Genomic DNA, 12675 nt, shown 5'->3' on the forward strand with positions numbered 1-12675 from the left:
AGGGAGAAAACAAAAGTAGTTAAGGGCAGTTTTTCCAGAGTAGCTCAAAATGGGTAATGGTGTTCACAGGGATCAGTACTGGGACTATCTCTGTACACTGTGTATGTCAATGATTTGGATATAAGAATAGAGGGAGTGGTGTTGAAATTTGGAGATGATACCAAAATAGGAGGTATATTTAATTCTTTAGAACACCAAAGGAAACTGCTAAGGGATATTAATAAGATGGGAGGATGGGCTAAAATGTGACAGATGGAATTCAATGTCAGTAAGCGTGAGGGTAAATACTGACATGGACTGACTGGGCCAAAATGGCATGTTTTCACTTTGTAATTTCTATGTATAAGCTTGGTTCACCCTTATGCAGGTACATTCTATAACATCTAACAATTGTCAGTCCTGGTTTTGGTGCACTCATAAGTAGGGTTTCTTTGGGAATGGGGTTGGCCCCAAGATGAAGGCAATGATGATGGAAGATCAGAAACAAGGCTTGGACAGGCAGGTCTGCAATATTCCAGAGAGCCATTGATGATTAACTGGCCAGTGTTGCTCATTGATGTGTCTTGGAGGAATAGGCAGGCCAATGGGGAGCTGGGAGTCTTCCCACTGGGCTCGTCACCCAAAGCAGCCTGGTCCTGCTCAACAAGCAGCAAGAAGCTTACCAGTGCTCGGTGTGGGTAATTTGCATGCATTTTCAGCTGGTTCATCTCCAAATGTGCACATTTGGGGGTGCCTCATGTTTTGGCTTTTGCCAATCCGTGCTAGGCTTTCTGGACTCAGCTAAGTGTGGTGTGCACATAAGTGTGGAAAGAGTGTGCATTCCATATTGAGCAAACAAACACTAGCAGTGTAGATTATCTCAGCAGTTTGGTCAGGGACTGTTAAACGTTGTTGATGGATTTCAGTGTGTCAGACAACCAGCTGATCATAAACAAAAACTGTGAACGATGAGGGCATCTATACCTAATCTGGTCATGCAGAAATGTTTCAAATTGCATCCCTTTTGAAACAATTTATGGACGCTCCTTCCACAACGGTTTGTGGCAGAGAATCCCACATTCTACCCACCTCTTTAATTCTTTTGGTGATTATTTTAAATTTGTGACCTCTCGTTACCATCACGCTGACTCACCAGCCTGAATTCTCCTCAGGTGACCCTGCCCAATTTTGGGCGGGATTGGAACGGAAAATGTGGGCGATGAGGCCTACCGCCAGCTCACAGCCCTGACCTTGATTTCTTTCCCTGCCATTCCCCCACCACTCCTGCTGGGACCACTGCCCGTATGTCAATGGTGGTGGGGGCATTGGGGCACGGGTTTGTGGTGGGTCCACCCCGCTTAACACTGCTTTTACCATGGGAAGGTAGCAAGAGGCCTTTGGAAGCGATTGTAACAGTTTAGTGAAGGGCGTGGGCCTTGTTCCGGGTGATGAGATGCCGTGCTCCCTATCTTTGGGGCATCAAACTCCCCAACTGCCTATTGTGGTGCTGCAAAACTGTTGGGATGTCACATCTAAGGCATCCTTCTAGGGGTTGAGAATACCAGCAGGACTCCGGGAGACTGCCGTGCAGACTGGAAACTGGGTTGGGGTTCTGCATTGGAAACTGGATTGGGGTTCCGGGGTGGGGTGGGATGGGGGAAAAGAATCCCGACCAATTTTTTCCTATTTACCCCTTCATAGACCTTCATAAACTTGAAGACCTCCATCAGGTCCACACTTAACCTTCTCAGCTCTGCGTTCTACAGATAAATCGCTCCCCATTCTGCAGTGACTTACATGTTGCCATTCGATGCCCTCCCTCTGGTACTCTGCTTGCTCCTGCCTCAGGATCAGCTCGATGAAGAGCTGTTGAAGCTTCTCATTGCAGTAATTTATACAGAACTGTTCAAAACTGTGGAAAGATCGCACCAAACTATTAGTACTTCCTTTCATATCTTGCGTTTATACATCTTTCCCTCACGGAGATCGATACCCAAGAGCAGCAACATCTAGCAAAAGATGGGAAGCTTCAGGAGGGGGACGCAAAGGCATGGGTGATGAGATGCAAAACTTCCAAGACCACCTACTTCCAACTCTATCACCCAACTCCATCCCTGTCTCAGCACATCTGTTACTGAAACCCTCATCCATACTTTTGTTACCTTCAGATGACTATTCCAATGCTCTTCTGGCCAGCCTCCCATCTTTCACCCTCCATCAACTTGAGCTCATCCAAACTCTGCTGCCTCTATCCTAACTCGCACCAAGTCCCGTTCACCCATCGCTCGCTGACCTACATTGGCTCCCGGTCCCTGAATTCCTCGATTTAAAAATTCTCATCCTTACATTCAAATCCCTCGATAGCCTCGCCCCACCCTATCGCTGTAACCTCATCGAGCCCGACAACACTTTGATCAACTGATTCTTGTCTAAATACTCAGTTACTTTATCTCTGATGATAGATTCTCGTAATTTCCCCACAACTAATGTTAGACTGACAAGTCTGAAGTTTCCTGGTTTCTCTCTCCCTCCCTTCTTAAGTAATTTACAATTTTCCAATCCAAAGGCACAATTCTTAATCTAGATAGCTTAAAAAAATTATGACCATTGCATCTGCAATTTCATCACCTATTTCTTTTATTACCTTGGGGTGGAAGCCATCAGGTCCTGGAGATTTGTTTAACTTAAGCCCCATTATTTTCTCCATCACCAATTTTTTACTTATATTAAATCCACCAAGTTCCTTCCCTTGACTTGTACCACTGGTATTTTGTCATCTTCCTCCAATGTGAAAACGGATACAAACTACTCATTTAATAAGTCTGACATTTCCTTATACATGTTCTAGAAACTAAAGTTAGTAAAGGATAGAAGACTAGCAAGGAAAGCATCTGAGAAATCAATTTTTGCGATAATGAAGATGTGAGTTAGGGTTTTGGCATCAGAGGGAGATGCATTTGGGCACAAGGGACCAAAGTTCTGGAGGTTGAACAATTGCTGGTGACTGACCAGATTCGGAGCAAGATAATTATAATTGGATTAATAAATATATCCAAGGAAATTGTACAATGGAACCTCAGTAATTCACCATGATGGAAGGGGAATCCATACAGAATGAAAATCGGCAGATAAATGACATTTCCTGATACATTGTTTCACGCAGGGAGGATTTGGCTTTTGATTGGTCCACTTAGATGATGTCATCAAGTTCCCAGAATAGTGAGATAAAACCAATGTTTCCTTTTTAAGAATCAGATGATTAGCCTCAATAGCCAAGTGTTAAGCTGTGACTCCACCACCTCTACCCCGGACTCCCTGACCTGTAACCCTGAACTCATGAACAAAACCCTGACTCCTGCTGGTCTCCCTGACCTGAGGCTACAACTCCTACATGCCTCCTGACCCAAAGCCTTGACCCCCTGATATCCTCATGACCTAAATCCTGACTTCTGCTCATCTCCTTGACCTAAACCCTGACTCTTGCTGGTCTCCCTGAGCTGAAGCCCAATTCCTGCTGGTTCTTTCTGGTCTCCTGACCCGAAGCCCCGACCCCTGGTCTCTCTCCTGAAGCCCTGACTCATGCTAGTTTCCTGACCTTAAACCCAACTCCTGCTGGTCTCTCTTATAAAGCCCTGGTCTCATTAACTGAAAGTTCTAATTGCCAATGGTCTCTCCAACTTGTGAATTAAATTAGACCATCTGATACCTGGTCAGTTCTCACCACCTGATACCTGTCTTGCTCTCACCATCTGATACCTGTCCTGCTCTCACCATCTGATACCTGGACAGAAAATTAGATACCGCGAGTCCAGAATTCCTCGACTACCAACCCCTGCGAGTGTCCGATCGTAGAATCAGCACCAATAGGCTCTGCTTTACCCGTGAAAGTTTTATGGAGTCTGCTGTAATGCCCATTTATTCACATGTAATGAAGTAACTGTGCTCTGTACCTGTTGTTGTCAAAGATCTCAAATCCATAGATATCCAGCACTCCAATTACAGTGTTCTTGCCGTGAATGCGCGGGTCATAACCCTTTACCGCAATTACTTCATTGATGCGGTTCACAATCCAACAAAACAGACGCTCGTAAATGGCCTGCGAAGGGAAAGAAGGTGGAGACAGAGCAGCACCTGTTTACTTATGAGAGGAAACATGGGGAGAAATTCATTATAGCCCAGGATTGGGCACCAACTTTTGAAAAGTTAGAGATTTAGCGGCAGGCACTAACGATTCAGAGTGCACGCTAAATTAAGTGTTACATAGACATAGAAACATAGAAGATAGGAGCAGGAGTAGGCCATTCGGCCCTTCGAGCCTGCTCCGCCATTCAGTGCGATCATGGCTGATCATCCAATTTCAGTACCTGGTTCCTGCTTTCTCCCCATACTCCTGGATCCCTTTAGCCTTAAGAAATATACCCAACTCCTTCTTGAATATATTTAATGAATTGGCTTCCACTGCCTTCTGTGGTAGAGAATTCCACAGGTTCACCGCTCTCTGGGTGAAGAAATTCCTCCTCATTTCTGTCCTAAATGGCCTACCCCTTATCCTTAGACTGTGACCCCTGGTTCTGGATTCCCCGACCATCGGGAACATCCTTCCTGCATCTAGTCTGTCCAGTCCTGTTAGAATTTTATAAGTTTCAATGAGATCCCCTCTCATTTTTCTAAACTCCAGCGAGTACAAGCCCAATCATCCCAATCTCTCCTCATACGTCATTCCTGCCATCCCAGGTATCAGCCTGGTGAATCTTTGCTGAACTCCTTCCATGGCAAGAACATCCTTCCTCAGATAAGACAACCAAAACTGCACACAATACTCAAGATGTGGTCTCACCAAGGCCCTGTACAACTGCAGCAAGATATCCTTGTTCCTGTACTCAAACCCTCTCGCTACGAAGGCCAACATACCATTTGCCTTCTTAACCGCCTGCTGCACCTGCATGCTTACCTTCAGTGACTGGTGCACAAGGACACCCAGGTCTCGTTGCACTTCTCCTTCTCCCAATCTATTGCCATTCAGATAATAATCTGCATTCTTGTTTTTGCCACCAAAGTGGATAACCTCACATTTATCCACATTATATTGCATCTGCCATGCTTTTGCCCAATCACCCAACTTGTCCAAATCATCCTGGAGTTTCTCGGCATCCTCCTCACAGCACACACGCCCACCCAGCTTTGTGTCGTCTGCAAATTTGGAGATATTACATCTAGTTCCTTTGTCTAGATCATCAATATATATTGTGAATAGCTGGGGTCCAAGGACCGATCCCTGCGGTACCCCACTAGTCACTGCCTGCCACTCGGAAAAAGACCTGTTTATTCCAACTCTTTGCTTTCTCTCTGCCAACCAGTTCTCTATCCAAGTCAATACCTTGCCCCAATCCCATGTGACTTAACTTTACATGCTAATCTCTTATGCGGGACCTTATCAAAGTCCAAATACACCACATCCACTGGTTCTCCCTTATCTATTTTACCAGTTACATCCCCAAAAAATTCCAGTAGATTAGTCAAGCATGATTTACCTTTTGTAAATCCATGTTGACTTTGTCCGATCCTGTCACTGTTTTCCAAGTGCTCTGCCATTACATCTTTTATAATGGACTCTAGCATTTTCCCCACTACCGATGTCAGGCTTACCGGTCTGTAATTCCCCGTTTTCTCTCTACCACCTTTTTTGAATAGTGGGGTAGCATTAGCTACCCTCCAATCCATGGGTACTGTTCCAGATTCCATCGAATGTTGGAAGATGATCAGCAATGCATCTACTATTTCTAGGGCCACTTCCTTAAGTACCCTAGGATGTAGATTATCAGGCCCTGGGGATTTATCGGCCTTCAATCCCATCAATTTCCCTAATACCATTTCCCTACAAATACTGATTTCTTTCCGTTCCTCCCTTTCATCAGACCCTATGTTCCCCGACATCTGTGGGAGGTTATTTGTGTCCTCCTTTGTGAAGACAGAACCAAAATATGTATTTAATTGGTCTGCCATTTCTTTGTTCCCCATTATAAATTCCCCTGATTCTGACTGCAAGGGACCCACGCTTGACTTCAGCAATCTTTTTCTGTTAGCGCTCAAAGAAAGGATGGGAGCTAAATCAAGCGCTAATGACCTAGCTCAGTAGCGTTAGACTCAAAGCACTAAGTAATTTCAGGTATAAAAACAGAAAATGCTGGAGAAACTCAGCAGGTCAGGCAGCATCTGTGAAGAGAGAAACAGAGTTAACGTTTCAGGTCGATGACCTTTCATCAGAACATTCTGACGAAGGGTCATCGACCTGAAACGTTAACTCTGTTTCTCTCTTCACAGATGCTGCCTGACCGGCTGAGTTTCTCCAGCATTTTCTGTTTTTATTTCAGATTTCCAGCATCTGCAGTATTTTCTTTTTGTATTAGTAAGTAATCTCAGGTGCAGTCTAATCGTTAGTCATCATTGCCACAGGCTCTTTCCATTTCTTAAAGGGAAGGTTCAATCATGCTGCAGAACCTCATTCTCAGCATTGCTGGTTCTGCAGCTGTCTCAGCAAGCAGCAGAGGCCAAGGAGAAGGAACCCGACCACTGAAGGAGGTGTCATTATGGCAGATCAACGGCCCAGGGAGAGAGCTCGCAGATTCTGTGATCAAGCAATGGAGGAGTTGGTGTTCGCTGTGGAGAGACGGAGGGCGGTGCTGTACCCAGCAACTGGCAGGAGGCCCTCGCCGCAAGTCTTCCGCGCCATGTGGAGGGAGGTAGCCCAGCACTGTGGTCCCCAGGAACCACACACAGTGCAGGAAGAAATTTAACAAACTCACTCGGGTAGTCAAGGTGAGTCAATGCTTCAACAAATGCTACATACCACCATCTGAACCTCAGTCTGCACACACTGCACAAAGCACCACACCCCCAGCACTCACCCACCAACAATCTTCACCTAACAACACTCACACCCACATCTCATACCTTGCACACAATGACAGCTATTCAACTATGGCAGGCACATCATCCAAACACATTGCTCCCACTCACACACACTTTCCTTTCTCTTGCAGGCCAAGGTGGCTCACAACAGGAGGAAGCAGGAGCGCACAGGCGGGGGACAACCTGACACCCAACCACTGTCTGAGCTGGAGGAAAGAGTGCTGCAAATCATTGGGAGCCAGGTGGTAGGCGCCGTGGCCACCGGTGTCATTGACCCCCTTGGGGACAACAACAGTATGTTCATCCCTACTCCTTCTTCTCACATCCCACTTACCCCACAACCCTTTCCCACTTTCCAGCCAATCATGCTGTATGCATGCCTTTCTCCCTTCCTGCCCCCCCTCCCCTCACCTTACCCCGACTCTTGTGCCTTTATGCTTTCAGATAATGAGCAAACACTGGAGAAGCCTGTCCCTGAGGGCACCGTAGAGAGCAGGAGAAGAGGAGGAGGAAGAACACACCGTGTCACTGCTTGTCTCACCCACAGGCACCAGCTCAGACACTGGCACTACGTGTTCTTTAGAGGCTAATATAGTGGCGGGATCTGCACAGGGTGATGCACCAGGGATGAGCGGGCTGCAGCAAGGCCAGGGGGAAACTGTAGTTCGGGAGCCAGTTCCCCGGAGGGCAAGTTTGCGCGAGGTCTGCTGCACAGGACTCAGATGAGGACCTCGATGGGGAGGCCTTTAGAAGAAGGGTGATGGGCATACACATGGAGATTATAGGTGCAATGGCAACGGTGCCCGAGAGCCTCTCAGCAATGGTAAGGAGCGTGGAGGAGTCTGCCTCCAACATTGTACAGAGCTCTGCGCACACCATGCAGCCCATCTTTTTCAGTCTGCAGAGGATGGTGGACTCCCAGAGAGACTGTGGTGACCCAGACCTAATGCCGCGTGTGATGGGCAATGTCGCAGCTTCCATTTCAGCACAGGCGGGAGCCACGCAATGTCTTAGTGCTGTAATGCAGTCTATGATTGGTGCCATTGATTCTCAGACTGATCTCATGCAGTCTCAGCCTGATGCCACGCAAGCTCTGACTGCTGCCTTCATGGCTGGGTCTCCCACCGTCCACCGGGGCTTTCATGGTGTCGCAGCAGGCCAGCAATCTGTGCTCCAACAGATTGCTAGGGATGCGGAGATGCTGCCCCAGGGGAGTGGCAGTGGGACAGTGGAGCAGGAACCTGCTGTCCTCTCAGGATGACAACATTCCTGCTCCCACCACTGGCACTCCACCATTGCCCTTGTTGCTGCCTGTCATCCAGCCAGCCCAGACTGCTGCCGCCCGTGCTGAGGTGGTGCAGTCTACAGCCGGGCCTTCCAAGCCCAGAGCTGGTCGAGGGTGTTCTGCAAGGCCATCTGAAGTCTCCCGCACGGACACTCAGCAGCCTTCCACCAGCCTTGCTGCAGCCACTGGGCCAACACTTCGTAGGAGCATGAGAGTAGGCAAAGGCACTGTAATGAGGGGCACTAAGGGATTGCACAAGGGTGAATAGCTAATATTGTTGTTGTAAATGTGTGTTCACTGATTATTGATAAATTTATTAATTGGCTTTGGATGATTTTGTGGTGTCTCTCAGGGATGGAATGATGGGATGTGGTGACCATGGGGATCTGGGATTTAATTTATGGAACCGCCCTTCCAGAAGGACGATTGAGTGGCTGCCTCCTCCCTCGTTCCTGTTCCTCCTTCTCCTCGTCCTCTTCCTCTTCCTCCTCTCCCTCTTCATCCTCCTGAGGTGGTCCCGCAATTCCTGGTGGCAAGGGCTGGGCCCTCATGATTGCCAAGTTGTGGAGCATGCAGCTGACTACAACGAAATGGGACACCTGCTCAGCCAAGTACTGGAGGGCTCTTCCCGAGCGGTCAAGGCAACGGAACCGTTGATTGATCACCCCAATGGTCTGCTCAATGATGTTCCTGGTGGCGGCATGGCTCTCATTATATGAGTGCTGAGCAGGAGTGTTGGGGTTGCGGAGGGGAGTCATGAGCCAGGTGGCGAGCGGATAGCCCTTGACTGCGACCAGCCAGCCGCTAGCTTGATGTGGTGGTTGGAAGAGTGCTGGCACACCGGTCTGGCACACCGGTCTGGCACAGGATGAAGGCATCGTGGCTACTGCCAGGAAAGCGGGCATTCATATTGAGGATTCGCTGTGTGGTTGCACATCAACTGCACATTAAGTGAGTTGTAGCCTTTGCGGTTACAGAAGATCTCAGGACTGTTATGCGGTGACCGCAAAGCCACGTGGGTTCAGTCAATGGTGCCCTGCACCATGGGGAATACCGCTATCCGGGCAAAGTCACATGCACATTCATCCTGCTTCTCTCTGGTGATGGGGAAGGAAATGTTATCCCTTCTCCTACTGTAGAGAGCCTCTGTGACCTGTCTGATGCAACGATGTATGGCAAACTGCGAGATGTTAGCTATATCTCCCATTGTACACTGGAAGGATCTGCTGGCAAAGAAATTGAGCGCGATGATGACCTTCACTGCCACTGAGAGAGCCGTGGTCGCCCTGATCTGTGGCTCAAGGTCTGGTTGCAGGAGGTGGCAGAGTTTTGTGAGCACTTCCTTGCTGAAGCAGAGCCTTCTAATGCGCTGCTCTTTGCTTAATTGGAGGTCGGAGAAGTGCTCTTTGAATAAACTCAGAGGGTAAGGCCTCCTGTTGAGAGCCCTGATGGCCCGTCTCCTCCATCTGGCCACATCTTGCAATCTTTCTCGCTGCCTCCACTCCCTCCACAGTAAATCCTGGAGGGCGAGGTCGACTGCCAGTATAGCCCCCATTAATGTAACGATGTGTAGCAATTTGATATTTTGTCAGAATAAATGTCACAAATTTTTAGTATCCTGAAAGTAAAAAACCTTTAAATGACTCAATTAAACTGATGCACAATTGCAAACTGACAAGGAAGCAGTGAAACAGCACTAACCTGACAGCTGCGACAGATCCCTTTAAATATCGCCCCTGGAGCTGCCATCTGCCTGATTCACACCTCCTCTCCCTGTTGTTGTTGGGGCGAGGTGCTAAGGCAGGGGGCGATAATCAATTTGGCAGATCGGGTGCTGAGTGAGCATTGCACGCTCACTGACGTCACGATCTGCCTGTCGCTAAAGTCCCAGGCGCTAACTGTTAGCGGCGGCGCTAAGGGGCAACTGGATTTGGCGTGCTGCGCTGGATTCGCGTCGCCCCGGTGCTACTTCATTAGCACATCGTTAGCGCCCCTGCCAGGCGCTAACGGGGAGGTGCTAACCAACTGAATTTCTCCCCCACAGCTTATCTTCTTTCACATAAAACAGGTTTGATACAGAAAAACTATCTCTCAACACTGTCCCATTAAACACTCCCAGGTCAGGTATAGCACAGGCTGGATACAGAGTAAAGCTCCCTCTATGCTGACCCATGTAAGACACACAGGTCAGGTACAAAAATTCCTGTACCGAGATACCGGACATTCTCTCACCCTGTAATACCTGGCCTGTTCTCACCCTCTGATACCCGGCCTGTTCTCACCGTGTGATAGCCGGCCTGTTCTCATCCTGAGATACCCGGCCTGTTCTCACCGTGTGATAGCCGGCCTGTTCTCATCCTGAGAAACCCGGCCTGTTCTCACCCTGTGATACCCGGTCTGTTCTCACCCTGTGATACCCGGCCTGTTCTCACCCTGTGATACCCGGCCTGTTCTCACCCTGTGATACCCGGCCTGTTCTCACCCTGTGATACACGGCCTGTTCTCACCCTGTGATACACGGCCTGTTCTCACCGTGTGATACCCGGCCTGTTCTCACCCTGTGATACCCGGCCTGTTCTCACCCTGTGATACCCGGCCTGTTCTCACCCTGTGATACCCGGCCTGTTCTCACCCTGTGATACCCGGCCTGTTCTCACCCTGTGATACCCGGCCTTTTCTCACCCTGTGATACCCGGCCTTTTCTCACCCTGTGATACCGGGCCTGTTCTCACCCTGTGATACCCGGCCTGTTCTCACCCTGTGATACCCGGCCTGTTCTCACCGTGTGATAGCCGGCCTGTTCTCATCCTGTGATACCCGGCCTGTTCTCACCCTGTGATACACGGCCTGTTCTCACCCTGTGATACACGGCCTGTTCTCACCGTGTGATACCCGGCCTGTTCTCACCCTGTAATACCTGGCCTGTTCTCACCCTGTGATACCCGGCCTGTTCTCACCCTGTGATACCCGGCCTGTTCTCACCCTGTGATACCTGGCCTGTTCTCACCCTGTGATACCCGGCCTGTTCTCACCCTGTGATACCCGGCCTTTTCTCACCCTGTGATACCCGGCCTTTTCTCACCCTGTGATACCGGGCCTGTTCTCACCCTGTGATACCCGGCCTGTTCTCACCCTGTGATACCCGGCCTGTTCTCACCGTGTGATACCCGGCCTGTTCTCACCGTGTGATACCCGGCCTGTTCTCACCGTGTGATACCCGGCCTGTTCTCACCGTGTGATACCCGGCCTGTTCTCACCGTGTGATACCCGGCCTGTTCTCACCGTGTGATACCCGGCCTGTTCTCACCGTGTGATACCCGGCCTGTTCTCACCGTGTGATACCCGGCCTGTTCTCACCCTGTGATACCCGGCCTGTTCTCACCCTGTGATACCTCGCCTGTTTTCACCATTGTAAGAATATCAATATGTTTTTCCATTACTTTTATTTCTAACAAAGTCAGAGCAGTTATGTAGACAGAACTGGTTTCAACCTTGTTCTCGAAAATCCTGTCTTTTCCCCTCAAATGATGCCGATAACATTGGAGAAGGATGAATTTCAGTAATGAGGACATTGTACTGCAAACATAGGCACATATAGATTATTAAATAAATAAGGAGGGTGGATAATATTGAGCATAAAGAGTTGTTCGGATTGGCCGAGCTCAGGGCAGTCTCTCAATTTGATATGGTGTGGACAGTTTGACAAGTCAGACACGAGCTAAGACAAGTAATTGTTTGAACGTCGAATCTGGGACCAGTCAGCTCTGATTTGATAAGGTAGTAAAAGTGATAAAATTGTTCATCTCCGATATTGGACCAATGATTAAATCAGAACAATATGTAGCCCAGTATCTTGTATGGCATGGTGCTGCATCCCTAATGATTGGAAATCTTGTGGGTAAAACAAACCCCCTAATCGAGCTAGTGGAGATACTGGAAACTTAACTGGACCAGCCACATAAATACCGTGGCAACAAGAGCAGGTCAGAGGCTGGGTATTCTGCGGCGAGTGTCTCACCTCCTGACTCCCCAAAGCCTTTCCACCATCTACAAGGCACAAGTAAGGAGTGTGATGGAATACTCTCCACTTGCCTGGATGAGTGCAGCTCTTACAACACTCAAGAAGCTCAACACCATCCAGAACAAAGCAGCCTGCTTGATTGCCACCCCATCCACTACCTTAAACATTCACTCCCTCCACCACTGGCATACTGTGGCTGCAGTGTGTACCATCTACAAGATGCACTGCAGCAACTTGCCAAGGCTTCTTCGACAGCACCTCCCAAACCTATGACCTCTTCCAACTAGAAGGACAAGGGCAGCAGGTGCATGGGAACACCATCACATCCAAGTTCCCCTCCAAGTCACACAACCATCCTTACTTAGAAGTATAGTGCCGATCCTTCATCGTCACTGGGTCAAAACCCTGGAATTCCCTCCCTAACAGCACTGTGGGAGTACCTTCACCACATGGACTGCAGCGGTTCAAGAAGGCTGCTCAC

At 48.8% G+C, this 12675-nt stretch overlaps 1 protein-coding gene across 1 annotated transcript in view; it reads right to left on the reverse strand.

Moving 5' to 3' along the window:
* LOC147114683 (unconventional myosin-Id-like) overlaps positions 1 to 12675 on the reverse strand; it is a 193865-nt gene that overhangs the window by 107100 nt on the left and 74090 nt on the right. The window contains exons 9-10 of the mRNA XM_085992531.1: positions 3930 to 4075; positions 1777 to 1891 (exon numbers count right to left, since the gene is read on the reverse strand). Coding sequence (XP_085848657.1) covers positions 1777 to 1891; positions 3930 to 4075 — 261 coding nt within the window. The remainder of the gene's footprint in view (positions 1 to 1776; positions 1892 to 3929; positions 4076 to 12675) is intronic.

Source organism: Somniosus microcephalus, chromosome 7 (assembly GCF_052327205.1).
Source record: "Somniosus microcephalus isolate GS21.2 chromosome 7, FLI_Smic_1.0, whole genome shotgun sequence".
Classification (NCBI taxonomy): Eukaryota; Metazoa; Chordata; class Chondrichthyes; order Squaliformes; family Somniosidae; genus Somniosus; species Somniosus microcephalus.